Source organism: Piliocolobus tephrosceles, chromosome 8 (genome assembly GCF_002776525.5).
Source record: "Piliocolobus tephrosceles isolate RC106 chromosome 8, ASM277652v3, whole genome shotgun sequence".
NCBI lineage: Eukaryota > Metazoa > Chordata > Mammalia > Primates > Cercopithecidae > Piliocolobus > Piliocolobus tephrosceles.
The window spans coordinates 63,019,850-63,034,176 of record NC_045441.1 but is presented as its reverse complement, the minus strand read 5'-3'; the positions used below and the strand labels follow the sequence as shown (position 1 = coordinate 63,034,176).

Sequence of the window (14,327 nt, the reverse complement as noted above, 5' to 3'; positions counted from 1 at the left end):
AAATGGATTATAAAGACTTAACCAGTCTTGAATATAATTTATTACTGTAAAGGATCTTAATTCTTAAAATATTTCCTAACCTCTCTATCTACCACTCAAATGAAGTACACTATAAATAGCTAAGAAACAGTTCAAAAAAGGAAAGGTTAATTTCGTAAGACATATAAGTAAAAAAAAAAAAAAATACATATGAATATGAGTCCTAAAGGAGAGAAAGGTTTCAGAGCAGAAAATAGTTTAAGTATTAAAAATTTTGTTTATCAATATAAAAGTCAGTGGAATAGAGTGAAATTCTTTTATTAATGTAAAATAATATTGGACATTATTTACCTCTACATCTTTTGCACCTTAGCATGTAACAGACAAGTTAATAACTGTAAAGAAAGTTGTTATTAGCATCAACTCCAGGCCATTTGCCTCTCTTCATACAAAATGAAACCAACCCAATTCCACAAGAATTGAAGACACTACAAATCTGAAGCCTACGCAATTTCAATTTTATTTATAGAGTATGATACTAAAAAAAAAAAAAAAAGCACCATTCAAGATGATAAAAATTAGGTCTGAATTATTAAAATTCAGACACTGCATAATCTAATTACAAGCTATATTTTTCAAAGTAATGGAAAGTATCCATTTTTTCCCTCTGGTTCCTCTGCAATTTATTTCGTTCAAACCAGAACACTCATTGACATTGTTACAAATCATACGCATGATGCTTTGAAATACTATGATAAGACAGCAGGAAAAATATCCAAAATAAACTAACCAATTTCTATCATTTTCTCAGGTTTGTATTCCCACTTTATAAATCTAACACTAAGAAAGTTTTTAAGACGGCCTTTTAAAATATATTTCCTAAGTATAATTAGATAATCTCACATACATTTCAATGAGCATTAGTAAATCATAGGAAAATTTGTCACGCTATATACAGATGATTATTATCATTGCAAAGAACTGGACTTTGAGGTTTTATATTCCCTCAAACTATTTACCTTAGGAACCCCAGCTGATGTTGGAGGAAGAAATGAGTGTTCAGACTGTTCTAGGTATTTCTCTGAGTTTGTTTTTCCAAACAGGAGAGTAACCACTAAACCCCTAGAAAAAAAATTTAATCACAAATATAAAAACAAAATTTTCTTATAATTTAATGAATCTACTACCAAGTATGTTTTTCAGAGTTCACAGATGGCTTATCATTTACTAAAAAGTCAATTTGTGACTTTGGCAAAGCAAGAAATTGACAGATTGTATTAGATTCTGAAGTGTAAAACAACTATAAACATTTTGTGAATTATACAATAATACTTTTTAAAGTTTTAATCCAATATATTTCCTAAAGAATCTTGTGATAAGGCCGGGTGTGGTGGCTTGCGCCTGTAATCCCAGCACTTTGGGAGGCCAAGGCAGGCGGATCACAAGATCAGGAGTCTGAGACCAGTTTGACCAACACGGTGAAACCCTGTCTCTACTGAAAATACAAAAATTAGCCAGGGTGGTGGCACGCACCTGTAGTCCCAGCTACTCAGGAGGCTGAGGCAGTAGAATCGCTTGAACCCGGGAGGTGGAGGTTGCAGTGAGCTGAGATCACGCCACTACACTCGAGCCTGGGTGACAGATCAAGACTCCGTCTCAAAAAAAAAAAAAACTCAAGTGACATTTTTCAAACTTAAGAAAAATCAGGCTGAGCGCAGTGGCTTCATGCCTGTAATCCCAGCACCTTGGGAGGTCAAGGCAGGTGAATCATCTGAGGTCAGGAGATGGAGACCATCCTGACCAACATGGTGAAACCCCGTCTCTACTAAAAATACAAAAATTAGCTGGGCATGGTGACATGCACCTGTAATCCCGGCTACTCAGGAGGCTGAGGCAGGAGAATTGCTTGAACCCAGGAGGCAGAGATTGCAGTGAGCCGAGATCACGCCACTGCACTCCAGTGACAGAGTAAGACTCCGTCTCAAAAAAAAAAAAAAAAAAAGGAAAATCAGCAGCCCTTATTAAACAAGTATGCTAGCTAATAACCATGGATAAAGGCAAATGAGATCTAAATATGTAGCTAAATGACCAAATTCTATAGTTCTGTTAACCAATTAAGGTGAGGTATTATATTACTACAACTTGCCAGTATGAATACAGAATAAAAATAAAGGCTATTAGGGGGAGAAAAAAAAATCTAATCTATGATTTGTCTAAAATAAGGCTGGAATTAAGAAAATATAAATGTATCCCAAAATCAGTTAATTATTTTGAAAAATAATTACAGGATCAAGGAAGATAAATGGTGATTTTGAACTACTTCACTCTAAGTATTAACTAAATATTATCAATATTTCATAGATTTAAAATTTACCAATAAAGCAAAGTGTTGGAAATCCATCAAAAAACATTTAATCTTATAATGATCTTATAGTAATGTTACAATGATTCAAAGACTGTAATGACAGGAAGGGAACAGCAAGACATTAAATATTATCAGTCTCAACTACTGAAAGGAAGATTCTCAAAGTCCTCCAATTTTTGTGGCTACCTTTCCATGTTTGTTGAGAACAAGGAAAAAGTCAAATCAGTTTATGTCATTAATTCTGTTTTTGTTGTTTGTAAAAGGCTGGTCTCAGAATTACTGCAAATTTCATCTATCTGTGTTATATCTGGTATTATTATTAAGATTCAAGTTGGCCCTGTATTTCAGTTTTACCTGGTTATTAAGCATATTTACAGACACAATAAAATGTTTATATCAACACTGTGTTATTAAAAACATCATCAAGAAATAGAATGATAAGACATTAACTTTTACCCACAAGTGTGTGACGATAGGAAGACAAGATAAAGAGCAGTGTGATTTTAAAAGAACCTAAATAGTAGCTTCAGCCATAAAGTTTAAATAATAATTTAAACTGTAGTTGGTGCAAGAAATAATTATATAACCCAACTAATATAAGAGACTGCCACAAAATAACCATAATGCAATGGGATGAAAGTATCCTACAACAACAAAAATGAAAAATCCCCATGTATTTTTCTTTCCAAAAGCATTCTTTATATTAAAAAATAAGGGGTTAACTGACTATAAGCAAAATAGAGACATTATCAACACTTCAGAAGAATAAACTGTAGCACTTAAAAACTTAAGTTTTATTAGCAAAACAAAAAAAGAGAGGATTCCACAGGCCTACCATGCGACTCTTAATTTTCTCTAAAGAGTCTTTTAGTACCCATTATCCTCTAGTATCCCACCTTATCTTCAAATTTTTACAGAACTTTGTAAGCATCTGAAATATTTTTTGAAATTATTCCTTGATAAATTACAACATTTAAAAAAGGAACAACAAAAGTTCTCATGACTTTAAAAATGAATAAACTTTGTGCAGGATCTGGGTTTTTTTAAAGATTTAAAAATTTAAAAAATTAATAAACTGATTTCTCTTTTTCCTAAATCTTATTTGGAGCAGTTGAGTAAAAAAAGAAATAATTATTCAGTTATCTACCTTCCAAGGGCTCCTACCTTAGCCTATAAAGCTGCAATATCCTCCCTTGCCAAAGTATTGGGAAATACTCTGAAATCCTTTTCCTTCACTCTTACAAGGGCTAATACAATTAGTGTAATTAGAAGAAATTTATACCTTTCAAAAGAAAAAAAGTCAAGACAATTTCCTTTCCAATTAATAAATGCGGCCTTGACTCTGAGAGGGAGAGGTGCAACCATGTCGCTATTCAGCCATGCTGTGGCCTTAACTGTGACTGAGGAGTGTAATTAGGAAACCCATTTGGCTGCAGATCTGTATTATCTTCAATCATCTTTATCATCAATAAAGATACTCTGAACTCCATTATCAGACTATTATGGCTAAAATAAGTTTAAATGTTTCAATACACAGTATTATATCTAGGCCATAGATACAAAAATACTAAATCTAACATAAAATATAGTTTTATGGAGAGTCTCTGACATAGCTGCTCAATTAAAGAAATTCTCACTTGTTCAAGCATACGCTCCCTATAGAAAGACCATAATATAACTATCAAATCTGTATCCCGAAAAAAGTGACAGATATATTTCAAAGCTAACCCTTCAGTGTCCAATACAGTTTCTCAAGCTACTGTTTATATAAGCTATTCAATTCAGCTAAATCTTCTAAACCTATAGGCTCAAACAACTCCTCCAAATATTTGGGGTCTCAAAAGATTTTTCAGAATGAAATCAGTGTTCATTCCACAACTGATTACATAAATATGTCATATAAACATACATACAAACACATTAACAACAAAATACTCATTTCAACTAAGCTACTTTGGTAACAGTGTCTAAATAACAAACATCCCTTGTCTATATATTTTCTAATATTTCCTTGTAATTTATGTCTGATACCAAATGCTCTGCATACAAAGCTACAATAAATTATGACTGAAACCTCTCTTATAAAGGTTTATCAACTTAAGGGAAAATATAAACATACACCAAATAACTACGAAGAGAAAACTGTGAAATCAAGTATTTGAATTTTCTAGACCAAAATTACAACATTCATTAAAGGAAAAAATTAACATTATTGTTTGAAGTCTAATCACAATTTCTATAATGTAAAACTTCATGTGTAGTCTCATTTTAACTTACTTATTATTATTAACATAATGCAAAAGAAAAATTTCAACTTTAAAGGAGAAACAACACCAAAAGGAATCTGAAAAATTTTTTAAACTTTACACATTTATCACCAAAAAAAAGTTCATACCTTTGGAAATGGATATCTTATTATTGAAGGACTACCCATATTTATGATACAAATAATGACAATCACTGTTTTTATTTTTATGGATATCTTTATTTTTTTAACGTAAGTAAAAGCAATTTATCAAAAATGGTATTCACAAATAAATCATACTCCCATTTCTCATAGTCATTTGTTTCCATTTTAACAAGACATGACACAAGAATTATAAAATTGTAATTGAGTATACTTACCCACCCACAAAGCAGAGGATATAAAATGTCAAATAAAATATTACAAAGGGTCCAAAGGTTATCAGAAAAAGGACAATGCCAAGGCTTCCCCATCCCCATATGGATAGACTGGTCTGAAATAGAGAAAAAATATAAGTAAATAAGTAAATAATTCTCCACATGAATTAGAAAAGAACCAACAAAACTTTAACATAGTTCTAAATTTCTTCTTGTAAACATTTATGGTATTATTTCGATAACTTTTGAAAATGTAAATTGTACACTTGAAAATTTATCTCCACAAAACAATATACAAAATTTATATGTATAGAGAGATTCATAGAGCATCTGCAATTACTTTTTAAAAATATCCTAGTGGCAATGCAAAGGTACAGAACAGAAATAGTTATACAAACTGTTAAATGAAATCCTGGCATGAGAAATACAACAAAGTATGTATAAAAACATCTGTACATTTATATTTGCAAACATATATATAAAAGGATAAGTAGGCTACAAAGTTATACTTACTTAGAATATTTCGTCTTGAAATTAGGTCCCAATATAAACTACAGCATAAGGAGACATTTTATTAGAAATTTAAATTTCAAGGTAAGAAATTCTTATCTCATTGAAAATTGTGATATTATTTTACTCAAATTATGTGTAGAAATTCATACAATTATAATTACAAAAGTTCGGGGCGGAGCAAGATGGCCGAATAGGAACAGCTCCAGTCTCCAACTCCCGGCGAGAGCGACACAGAAGACCGGTGATTTCTGCATTTTCAACTGAGGTACTGGGGTCATCTCACTGGGGAGTGCTGGACAATCGGTGCTGGTCAGCTACTGCAGCCGGACCAGTGAGAGCTGAAGTAGCGCGAGGCATTGCCTCACCTGGGAAGCGCAAGGGGGAAGGGAATCCCTTTTCCTAGCCAGGCGAACTGAGACACACAACACCTGGAAAAAAGGGTAATTCCCACCCCAATACTGTGCTTTAAGCAAACGGGCACACCAGGAGACTATACCCACACCTGGCGGGGAGGGTCCCACTGCCACGAAGCCTCCCTCATTGCTAGCACAGCAGTCTGCGATCTAACCACAAGGCAGCAGCCAGGCTGGGGGAGGGGCGCCTGCCATTGCTGAGGCTTAAGTAGGTAAACAAAGCCCCTGGGAAGCTCGAACTGGGTGGAGCTCACAGCAGCTCAAGGAAACCTGTCTGTCTCTGTAGACTCCACCTCTGGGGACAGGGCACAGCTAAAAAACAACAGGGGAAGCAGCAGAGGCCTGTGCAGACCCGAACGACTCTGTCTGACAACTTCGAAGAGAGCAGTGGATCTCCCAACACAGAGGTTGAGATCTGAGAACGGACAGACTGCCTGCTCAAGTGGGTCCCTGACCCCTGAGTAGCCTCACTGGGAGACATCCCCCACTAGGGGCAGTCTGACACCCCACACCTCACAGGGTGGAGTACACCCCTGAGAGGAAGCTTCCAAAGTAAGAATCAGATAGGTACACTCGCTGTTCAGCAATATTCTATCTTCTGCAACCTCTGCTGCTGATACCCAGGCAAACAGGGTGTGGAGTGGACCTCAAGCAATCTCCAACAGACCTACAGCTGAGGGTCCTGACTATTAGAAGGAAAACTATCAAACAGGAAGAACACCTATACCAAAACCCCATCAGTACGTCACCATCATCAAAGACCAGATGCAGATAAAACCACAAAGATGGGGAAGAAGCAGGGCAGAAAAGCTGGAAATTCAAAAAATAAGAGCACATCTACCCCTGCAAAGGAGCGCAGCTCATCGCCAGCAACGGATCAAAGCTGGTCAGAGAATGACTTTGACGAGATGAGAGAAGAAGGCTTCAGTCCATCAAACCTCTCAGAGCTAAAGGAGGAATTACGTACCCAGCGCAAGGAAACTAAAAATCTTGAAAAAAGAGTGGAATAATTGACAGCTAGACTAATTAATGCAGAGAAGGTCATAAATGAAATGACAGAGATGAAAACCATGACACGAGAAATATGTGACAAATCCACAAGCTTCAGTAACCGACTTGATAAACTGGAAGAAAGAGTATCAGCGATTGAGGATCAAATGAATGAAATGAAGCGAGAAGAGAAACCCAAAGAAAAAAGAAGAAAAAGAAATGAACAAAGCCTGCATGTATGGGATTATGTAAAAAGACCAACTCTATGTCTGATTGGGGTGCCTGAAAGTGAGGGGGAAAATGGAACCAAGTTGGAAAACACTCTTCAGGATATCATCCAGGAGAACTTCCCCAACCTAGTAGGGAAGGCCAACATTCAAATTCAGGAAATACAGAGAATGCCACAAAGATACTCCTCGAGAAGAGCAACTCCAAAACACATAATTGCCAGATTCACCAAAGTTGAAATGAAGGAAAAAATCTTAAGGGCAGCCAGAGAGAAAGGTCGGGTTACCCACAAAGGGAAGCCCATCAGACTGACAGCAGACCTCTCGGCAGAAACTCTACAAGCCAGAAGAGAGTGGGGGCCAATATTCAACATTCTTAAAGAAAAGAATTTTAAACCCAGAATTTCATATCCAGCCAAACTTATATCTCCTTCATCAGTGAAGGAGAAATAAAATCCTTTACAGATAAGCAAATGCTTAGGGATTTTGTCACCACCAGGCCTGCCTTACAAGAAACCCTGAAGGAAGCCCTAAACATGGAAAGAAACAACCGGTACCGGCCATTGCAAAAACATGCCAAAATGTAAAGACCATCGAGGCTAGGAAGAAACTGCATCAACTAACGAGCAAAATAACCAATTAATATCATAATGGCCGGATCAAGTTCACACATAACAATATTAACCTTAAATGTTAATGGACTAAATGCTCCAATTAAAAGACACAGACTGGCAAACTGGATAAAGAGTCAAGACCCATCAGTCTGCTGTACTCAGGAGACCCATCTCACATGCAGAGACATACATAGGCTCAAAATAAAGGGATGGAGGAAGATCTACCAAGCAAATGGAGAATAAAAAAAAGCAGGGGTTGCAATCCTAGTCTCTGATAAAATAGACTTTAAACCATCAAAGATCAAAAGAGACAAAGAAGGCCATTACATAATGGTAAAGGGATCAATTCAATAGGAAGAGCTAACTATCCTAAATATATATGGACCCAATACAGGACCACCCAAATTCATAAAGCAAGTCCTTAGAGACTTACAAAGAGACTTAGACTCCCATACAATAATAATGGGAGACTTCAACACTCCACTTTCAACATTAGACAGATCAACGAGACAGAAAGTTAACAAGGATATCCAGGAATTGAACTCATCTCTGCACCAAGTGGACCTAATAGACATCTATAGAACTCTCCACCCCAAATCAACAGAATATACATTCTTCTCAGCACCACATCGCACTTATTCCAAAATTGACCACATAATTGGAAGTAAAGCACTCCTTAGCAAATGAAAAAGAACAGAAATTATAACAAACTGTCTCTCAGACCACAGTGCAATCAAACTAGAACTCAGGACTAAGAAACTCAATCAAAACCGCTCAACTACATGGAAACTGAACAACCTGCTCCTGAATGACTACTGGGTACATAATGAAATGAAGGCAGAAATAAAGATGTTCTTTGAAACCAATGAGAACAAAGATACAACATACCAGAATCTCTGGGACACATTTAAAGCAGTGTGTAGAGGGAAATTTATAGCACTAAATGCCCACAAGAGAAAGCTGGAAAGATCGAAAATTGACACTCTAACATCACAATGAAAAGAACTGGAGAAGCAAGAGCAAACACATTCAAAAGCTAGCAGAAGGCAAGAAATAACTAAGATCAGAGCAGAACTGAAGGAGATAGAGACACAAAAAACCCTCAAAAAAAATCAATGAATCCAGGAGTTGGTTTTTTGAAAAAATCAACAAAATTGACAGACCGCTAGCAAGACTAATAAAGAAGAAAAGAGAGAAGAATCAAATAGACGCATTTAAAAATGATAAAGGGGATATCACCACCGACCCCACAGAAATACAAACTACCATCAGAGAATACTATAAACACCTCTACGCAAATCAACTAGAAAATCTAGAAGAAATGGATAATTTCCTGGACACGTACACTCTCCCAAGACTAAACCAGGAAGAAGTTGAATCCCTGAATAGACCAATAGCAGGCTCTGAAACTGAGGCAATAATTAATAGCCTACCAACCAAAAAAAGTCCAGGACCAGATGGATTCACAGCTGAATTCCACCAGAGGTACAAAGAGGAGCTGGTACCATTCCTTCTGAAACTATTCCAATCAATTGAAAAAGAGGAAATCCTCCCTAACTCATTTTATGAGGCCAACATCATCCTGATACCAAAGCCTGGCAGAGACACAACAAAAAAAGAAAATTTTAGACCAATATCCCCTGTGAACATCAATGCAAAAATCCTCAATAAAATACTGGAAAAATGAATTCAGCAGCACATCAAAAAGCTTATCCACCATGATCAAGTGGGCTTCATCCCTGGGACGCAAGGCTGGTTCAACATTCGCAAATCAATAAACGTAATCCAGCATATAAACAGAACCAAAGACAAGAACCACATGATTATCTCAATAGATGCAGAAAAGGCTTTTGACAAAATTCAACAGCCCTTCATGCTAAAAACGCTCAATAAATTCGGTATTGATGGAACGTACCTCAAAATAATAAGAGCTATTTATGACAAACCCACAGCTAATATCATACTGAATGGGCAAAAACTGGAAAAATTCCCTTTGAAAACTGGCACAAGAAGGGATGCCCTCTCTTACCACTCCTATTCAACATGGTGTTGGAAGTTCTGGCCAGGGCAATCAGGCAAGAGAAAGAAATCAAGGGTATTCAGTTAGGAAAAGAAGAAGTCAAATTGTCCCTGTTTGCAGATGACATGATTGTATATTTAGAAAACCCCACTGTCTCAGCCCAAAATCTCCTTAAGCTGATAAGCAACTTCAGCAAAGTCTCAGGATACAAAATTAATGTGCAAAAATCACAAGCATTCTTATACACCAGTAACAGACAAACAGAGAGCCAAATCATGAACGAACTTCCATTCACAACTGCTTCAGAGAGAATAAAATACCTAGGAATCCAACTTACAAGGGATGTAAAGGACCTCTTCAAGGAGAACTACAAACCACTGCTCAGTGAAATAAAAGAGGACACTAACAAATGGAAGAACATACCATGCTCATGGATAGGAAGAATCAATATCGTGAAAATGGCCATACTGCCCAAAGTTATTTATAGATTCAATGCCATCCCCATCAAGCTACCAATGACTTTCTTCACAGAATAGGAAAAAAATACTTTAAAGTTCATATGGAACCAAAAAAGAGCCCACATTGCCAAGACAATCCTAAGTCAAAAGAACAAAGCTGGAGGCATCACGCTACCTGACTTCAAACTATACTACAAGGCTACAGTAACCAAGACAGCATGGTACTGGTACCAAAACAGAGATATAGACCAATGGAACAGAACAGAGTCCTCAGAAATAATACCACACATCTACAGCCATCTGATCTTTGACAAACCTGAGAGAAACAAGAAATGGGGAAAGGACTCCCTATTTAATAAATGGTGCTGGGAAAATTGCCTAGCCATAAGTAGAAGGCTGAAACTGGATCCTTTCCTTACTCCTTATATGAAAATTAATTCAAGATGGATGAGAGACTTAAATGTTAGACCTAATACCATAAAAACCCTAGAAGAAAACCTAGGTGGTACCATTCAGGACATAGGCATGGGCAAGGACTTCATGTCTAAAACACCAAAAGCAACGGCAGCAAAAGCCAAAATTGACAAATGGAATATGATTAAAGTAAAGAGCTTCCGCACAGCAAAAGAAACTACCATCAGAGTGAACAGGCAACCTACAGAATGGGAGAAAATTTTTGCAATCTACTCATCTGACAAAGGGCTAATATCCAGAATCTACAAAGAATTCAAACAAATATACAAGAAAAAAACAAACAACCCCATCAAAAAGTGGGCAAAGGATATGAACAGACATTTCTCAAAAGAAGACATTCATACAGCCAACAGACACATGAAAAAATGCTCATCATCACTCGCCATCAGAGAAATGCAAATCAAAACCACAATGAGATAACATCTCACACCAGTTAGAATGGCAATCATTAAAAAGTCAGGAAACAACAGGTGCTGGAGAGGATGTGGAGAAATAGGAACACCTTTATACTGTTGGTGGGATTGTAAACTAATTCAACCATTATGGAAAACAGTATGGCGATTCCTCAAGGATCTAGATCTAGATGTACCATATGACCCAGCCATCCCACTACTGGGTATATACCCAAAGGATTATAAATCATGCTGCTATAAAGACACATGCACACGTATGTTTATTGCGGCACTATTCACAATAGCAATGACTTGGAATCAACCCAAATGTCCATCTGTGACAGACTGGATTAAGAAAATGTGGCACATATACATCATGGAATATTATGCAGCCATAAAAAAGGATGAGTTTGCGTCCTTTGTAGGGACATGGATGCAGCTGGAAACCATCATTCTTAGCAAACTATCACAAGAACAGAAAACCAAACACTGCATGTTCTCACTCATAGGTGGGAACTGAACAATGACATCACTTGGACTCGGGAAGGGGAACATCACACATCGGGGCCTATCATGGGGAGGGGGGAGGGGGGAGGGATTGCATTGGGAGTTATACCTGATATAAATGACGAATTGATGGGTGCTGACGAGTTGATGGGTGCAGCACACCAACATGGCACAAGTATACATATGTAACAAACCTGCACGTTATGCACATGTACCCTAGAACTTAAAGTATAATAATAATAAAAAAATTAAAAATTAAAAAAAAATAATAATTACAAAAGTTCCAACTTCCAGTTACCAAAATTTACTATGAGCTCAACAAAACATCACCAAAAAGTATTCATACATTAAAACAAAAAAAACCTATTTCATACAGAATTGTACTGTTTCAGTCAATAAAAAAATATGCCTTTTATTAAAGGCAAACTGGATTTTGGCAATTTAAGTCATTATGAACAAATACATGTGTTCAATTCAGCAAGTTCCTACATCCATTGGCCTTGCACTGTGAGGTAGTACACAAAAGAAGCATTTGTCCCACTCATGCCATCAAGGAGCATGGAGAAGAATGTCCTATAGGAATGAAACAATTAGATACTGAACCAAAAGAAAATAATAGAAAGCATTATAAGATGCTAAACTGAACAAAATTAACGACCAAAAAACTATAGAACAGACAGTAAGCACTGTGGATTATGAGAGAAAGGAGGCTTTTATTTATTCATTCATTCACTCACCAGTCATTGCTTCCTTTGTGCCAAACACAGCTCAAGGTAGTGGGCATACCACAAGGGATAAAACATATCCTCATAAATCTACATTCTAGTAAGGAGAGAAACACAAGTATATGCTCATAAATTCACATAGCTTCATAAGTTTACATTCCAGAAGTGAGGAAAAAGAAAATTAAGTAAATATGTAGTTATATCACACAGGGAGAAGTGCTATGGAGAAAAATAAAGCAACTGTATAGGGCTGGTCTAAGCAACTCTAAATGATTAGATGACAAATGAACAGAAATCCTGGACAAGATTTATTTAGGGAGACATACAATACTGAGTCTTCTTATCCCAAAATGGTATTTTTCAACTTAATCATATCTTCTTTTATGTCTCTCAGAGTTATACAACTCTTATTGTTTTGTATTTTATTATCCTTTTTCCACATCTTGGTCACTTTATCTTTTAAACAAAGGACAGAATGCCTGCTAACGAAGTTTCTGCTCTGCCTCCACGTTCTCTCCTCTCTGAATCAGGAGGGAATACTATTTCACCTACAGAAGTGTCCTCTGACTTCCTTCTAAGAGCTGGTAAGTAGGACATAGTTACTTAGAATAAAGTTCAGAGCCACTCAGTTTCTCTAATACTCTGCTGAAGTTCCTAATCCACACTAAAATATGGCATGCCACTCTCTCCCGTCCTGTGCAACTTCCACTGAGAAGTCTGCTGGCAAATGTACTGGAGCACCATTACATGTTTTTTTTCTTTTTCTCTTGTTGCTTTTAGGATCCTTTCTTCTTCATCCTTGACCTTTGAGAGTTTGATTATTAGGTATCTTGAGGTAGTCTTGGTTTAAATCTGCTTGGTGTTCTATAACCTTCTTGTATTTTAATATTGGTATCTTTTACTAGGTTTGAGAGGCTCTTTGTTATTGTCTATCTGAATAAATTTTCTACCCCTAACTCTCTCTCTACCTCCTCTTTAAGGACAATAACTCTTAGGTTTGCCCTTTTGAGGCTATTTTCTAGATCTTGTAGTTGTGCCTCGTTCTTTTTTATTCTTTTTTCTCCTCTGTGTATTTTCAATTAGCCTGTCTTCAAGTTCACTCATTCATTCTTCTGTTTGATCAATTCTGTTAAGAGATTCTGATACATTTGTAAGTAGGTCAACTGCACTTTTCAACTCCAAGATTTTTGCTTGATTCTTTTTATTAATCTCCTTGTTAAATTTATCTGATAAGATTCTGAATTCCTTCTCTGTATTATCTTGAATTTTGTTGTATGTCCTCAAAACAACTATTTTGATTTTTCCACCCAAAAGGACACATATCTGTGGTGTCTTATTTAGTTCATTTGGTGAGGTCAGTGTTTTCCTGGACAGTCTTGATGCTTGTGGATGTTCACTGATGTCTGGACATTGAAGAGTTAGGCATTTATTGTAGTCTTTACATTCTGGGTTTGTTTGTCCCAGTCCTTCTTGGGAAGGCTTTCCAGGTATTCAAAGGAACTTGGGTGTTGTGATCTGTTTCTAGTCACTGTGGCCATATATACATTATGGGCACCTTAAGCCTACTAATGTTGTGGCTCTGAAAGACTTGTAGTGGTATTGCCTTCATGGTCCTAAATAACATGTGGAAGAATTATTTAAATTACCAGGCAGAAACTCTTGTTCTCTTCCCTTACATTCTCCCAAAAAGAGTCTCTCTCTCTCTCTGCTAAGGTGTGTGGAGCTGGGGGAGGGGTGACACAAGCACCCCTGTTGCCACCTCCACTGTGATGGCACTGGATCATACTTGAAGTCAACAAAGTACTGAGTCACACTCGAGGCCTGTGGTAACCATCCCAGTGGTTGGAACCTGAGGCCAGCAAGCCTTGCCACTGTAAAGTGCTTTGGAGTTCTAAGTAAACTTGAAAGGCAGGCTAGGACACAAGAGTGCAAGTCCTGGGCTGTGCTGGGTTCGGAGCCACCACACCACCCAGTGAGACACCAGCTGGGGCGACGAAGGGAGCACTTGCACCACCCTTCCTCCCACCC

At 37.0% G+C, this 14,327-nt stretch overlaps 1 protein-coding gene across 8 annotated transcripts in view; it reads right to left on the bottom strand.

The window, feature by feature from the left end:
* The window catches only part of SNX13 (sorting nexin 13), a 214,013-nt gene that overhangs the window by 160,601 nt on the left and 39,085 nt on the right, over positions 1–14,327 (bottom strand). For 7 of the 8 annotated variants that reach the window (XM_031936047.1, XM_031936048.1, XM_031936049.1 and 4 more), the window contains exons 2-3: positions 4,970–5,082; positions 999–1,101 (exon numbers count right to left, since the gene is read on the bottom strand). In XM_031936047.1, coding sequence (XP_031791907.1) covers positions 999–1,101; positions 4,970–5,082 — 216 coding nt within the window. Of the gene's footprint in view, positions 1–998; positions 1,102–4,969; positions 5,083–5,479; positions 5,499–14,327 lie in introns of those variants that run through there. The other variant, XM_023215919.1, reaches the window with a different exon arrangement.